Below are 4,375 nucleotides of genomic sequence, written 5' to 3' on the forward strand. Positions count from 1 at the left end.
TACGTCGGTTAGTTAAGTACGACGACTAACTTAATTAGTGTACCACTAGTAAGTAAGTAAATTAATACGTATTAGTAGTAGTACTAGTAGTAGTAAGTATATATATATATATATATATATATATATATATCACAGCCCTTTCTAATGAAGGATATACATATAATAATATTTTAAAATTCATACAAGAAGCATGGGACACAACCTTTTTTTTTTTTCTCATGTAAATGGAAGAGTCACACAGTAGGTCCTTTAGGTAAATAATGTGATCCAAAATTATACCTCAAGCCAATCTAAAACAACATCCTTACCTACGAAGTGAAAAAAACAAACACTTCATATATATAAACATAAATGATATCATTGGAAGTTTCTGAACTTGTACAAACAAAAAACTGACTATGAAAGTAGAAATTTAACAACTGGGTATATTTACATATACATTACAACAATGTAAACGATATCTCTCAAATAATGAAATAAAGCAAAACATAATATGTTGAAGGTGCAAAAAACAAAATAAACTTTACACTAAAGATTTGTTATTACTTCTCAAAAATATCATATTTTCATTCATATAAAGTATTTGAGGTTACGGAAAAAGCATATCTTTATTATAACCATTTAATAAGCAATTGCTTTCATTATATTTGTGTCTAATCTCTGTGTATGTCAACGTTTTGTGCACTTAGTATCAAATTACGCCTAAATGAAGAAAGTTAATTTTAAGATATATTTTGAACTTTATACTTGCAATTAATTTATATGTTTCTAGCTGATATATTTCCAGTAGAAAAATAAAATTACTAACTTAATTACTTTTTCGATATTTTGTTAAAACATAACAATAAACACACCAGAGATAATTTTGATCTTTGTATTCAAATGAATATTTTGTAAAGATAATGAAATAATCGCATTCTGGTATCATGATATAACAAAATATAAAGAACTTAAGAGAAAGTTGATGGTATGATGTTAAACACCTAAGCTGACAAAGCAAGAAAGTTATACCCACCAAAAGTAGTGAAAATTACATTTGACTATAGATACTCTATAAAACCCAATATTCATAAAGCTTTTTTGATACCGAGTAAGCACTGCTAACCAAATAGATACACTTACTTCGAACGTATATCTTGCTGTATATAATAGCTATGTGTTTTTCTTTTTAGGCTTAGAGATAGTTTGACCGTTTCACATTGGCCTATTGTCACGGAGATATAAGTTCAAACTCCTTTAAACCTAACTTACAACTCACTTGTTCCTTATCTAAAACACACACAGCTTGTGTTACAATTATAAAAAAATCAAATTTAAAAAAAAGTTATTTTGCAACATAGTGATATTTTTCACACTAAACAGGGGTTTCACACCAACCAGTATTTGATTTGTACAACTTTTATGCTTACGTTATTGCTTTAAGAGCAACGTGAATTGAATGTCTCTATTCCCCTATTTAGCTAATACCATTACGTATACTAAAATATAAGCAACAAAAAAAGTATTACACAGGTAGCAAAAAAGTTGAATAATTAAGAAGGATAACTTATTTAAACTTTAAGGATTACTAAATATTTGAATACCTTTCTACCCTTAATTACTTTAATTAAGAAACTAGCGATCAAAAGAAAACTTCTCACCTGTTTTCTGTTGTGAAGTAACAAAGGCCTCCATTAGCATCGAACTAGAAGAGCTTCTGGATAAACAAATACAAAGTATAATCATCAGTACTACAAGTTTTGTATCCTTCATCTTGTTGATTTATGTGAATTTAAAGAGTTCATAAAAGTAAATTAAAACTGGGTATAAATGGATGCTACGAAAGTCCCTGTTATAAGCACGTTTCTAGGTTGCTTAAATAAATAATGTTGTTTGATGTTTGAAATTCTTATCTGCGAATGCAAAGTACGTTTAACATTAGATGCTGCTATGTTAAAATACGAAGATAGTATATCGAAAGTGAGATATCATGTTTGTGACAATCCCTCACAGAGCTTATAACTTCATAGAATTGTACATTATACCTGGAAAACATGTATGTGTATCAAAAGTATTTCAGACTTTGCATCTAGAATGTCAATCTTATCAAATCGTGCACGGTTGCAAGATTATCAGATATTTAGTAAATTAACCTTTATCTTGCACTGACGACATTACTGATAACGCATTGCGTGTAACTTTAGATCCGTGACAATAACAAAACAAATTTAACCATACAGTTTTTTTACCGCCTGTACTAAAAAAATACAATGATTTATTTTATAAAAGTGCAAAATAGTTTTAAAAAACTAGAATTATACAAGACATATTTGCACTGTTTGATTGTTTCAAGTCCCTTTACCGATAAATATTGAAATGTAAATTTATAACCATTTTGATAACCTATTTCAAAACAACTGTACGTGTTACTGAACAGATTTTAAAGAAATGTGAACAAACGATAATACCTTTATAAAGAAGTCATCATCCAAGTGAAATTGTTTCAGTAAGGAAAAATTATAAATAAATAAAATCAAGTTAATTTCCTTTTCTTTACATTATTACGCCGATGATGTCAACTGTAGAAGTTGTCGACACATCTGTGTAACGAAAAGAAGTTGAATACTGTCTTCGTTTGCATCGGTAATATTAGCACTAGGATTTAATTATCATTTGTTTTCATTTTTATTATACTACTTGGTTGATTGGTAGCGTAACTTTAAAACTGCTCTTCAGTCAACGGCTATTTTTATAGTGTTAGATGTACAAAATACAATGTATTGCATATTTATATCTAGCTCAGGGATATACGTTGTAATCATTTGTAACATTTCTGAGTGATTTTGAGCTGTATATACTAAATGCACGTTTAACTAACTGGCAGTCGCTCTTGTGGAACATCAGAGTAATTTCAAAACAAAGAGAATGGAAACATCAAGTACTAGCTATGTATATATACATATATATATATTCACAAATGAAATCACGGAATATAGGAAAACGTAGACATTAAACAAGATGGTAAGTTTATGAACCCTAGAAAATAAAAGAAAGAAACTTTTGAATACTTTAGAAAGAAGACAATAAATGAGAAAGTAAATTCGAAAAGTACACCAACTTAAGTAGGAAAATTTAGAAATATTTAAGTAAGGAAAAAAGTCAAGTAATAATACAAACTTATGAATATTTATAAGAGGAACGATTATATAAGTAGGTGAATTTATAAGTGCTGAAATAAAACAAAACAACAAGTACGGAGCTTTAAGTTTATGAATAAACATAAAAAAAACGAAATAAAAGTAAGTAGGTATATCTATGAATATTTAATTTACAAAAGTAAAACAACCAACACCAAGTCAAATGGTAAGACAATTTATGTTTAAATTATGAATATTTGAGAACGGAAGTAACGAGTAGGCAGGTAAATTGCTGAAAGTTAAAAAGTAATATATTAAATAGTAAGATAAGTTTATAACTATAAGAAAAACAAATAAATATCAAGTAGTCAGTCTTATGAATATCTAAAAAAGGAAATATGCAGAATGCAAGATTATAAACATTTAAAAAATGTAACACAACTACGAAAGTTAGCCTAGGAATAATTGAAAATGGACATGCAAAATAAATGGGTTATTTTATGGGTGTTGACATAAAATAAAATATTAAGTTAGGTAAGTATTTGGTATTTTGAACCTGAAATGCACCTTATTTAACAACTGAGTCAAAGGGCCAGGATAAAAATCCAAGATTCAGGATAGCCATTCTTAATTCAGAACCTCAGGCCAGATAGAGGGAGGGTAACCAGCAAGTATCACCCACAACCTATATGGTTACTCTACATAAAATAGCAGGATTGACTGCCACGTTAGTATATAAGTATAGAAAGAAAATGACACTAAGTAAGTACATAAATTTCTGAATTACACAATGGAGCTTGAAAGTTTAAATAAAGTTCACTTACCGTATTTTTCGGTGTATAAGACGCACTTTTTTACCCCAAATTTTGATGTCAAAATCTGCTTGCGTCTTATACACCAAAGGTATGAATAATATATATGTATATATATGATATACACAAGCCATGTGTAAATATATTTAAATAGGCATGCATAGTTTAGTCAATTGAATAGGTTATTTATAACAATAGTAGTTGTTTTTTTTTTCTTTTGAAAACATAACTATTTATAATGCTCCCTAAATAAAAAAAATAAATTACAGTGAAAGCAATGAAGATTTTGTAGGTTTTGAACCAAACTAAATAACAGTAAACCTTTTTTTGATTTACGGTATTTTCTTATTTTGATGTTTTGAGCTCTTTTGTGTTTAGAACAATATATACTAATTTTTAAAGTATCATATTGAATTTTTGTTCAATAAAAATCTTTCAAATGCGACT

At 28.1% G+C, this 4,375-nt stretch overlaps 1 protein-coding gene across 2 annotated transcripts in view; it reads right to left on the reverse strand.

The window, feature by feature from the left end:
* The window catches only part of LOC111083484, a 55,736-nt gene that overhangs the window by 44,968 nt on the left and 6,393 nt on the right, over positions 1 to 4,375 (reverse strand). The window contains exons 1-2 of one of the 2 annotated variants that reach the window (XM_022380038.1): positions 2,025 to 2,041; positions 1,641 to 1,696 (exon numbers count right to left, since the gene is read on the reverse strand). In XM_022380038.1, coding sequence (XP_022235746.1) covers positions 1,641 to 1,696; positions 2,025 to 2,035 — 67 coding nt within the window. In that variant the 5' untranslated portion in view covers positions 2,036 to 2,041. Of the gene's footprint in view, positions 1 to 1,640; positions 1,697 to 2,024; positions 2,042 to 4,375 lie in introns of those variants that run through there. The other variant, XM_022380036.1, reaches the window with a different exon arrangement.

This window comes from Limulus polyphemus, unplaced genomic scaffold (assembly GCF_000517525.1).
Source record: "Limulus polyphemus unplaced genomic scaffold, Limulus_polyphemus-2.1.2 Scaffold142, whole genome shotgun sequence".
NCBI classification, from domain to species: domain Eukaryota; kingdom Metazoa; phylum Arthropoda; class Merostomata; order Xiphosura; family Limulidae; genus Limulus; species Limulus polyphemus.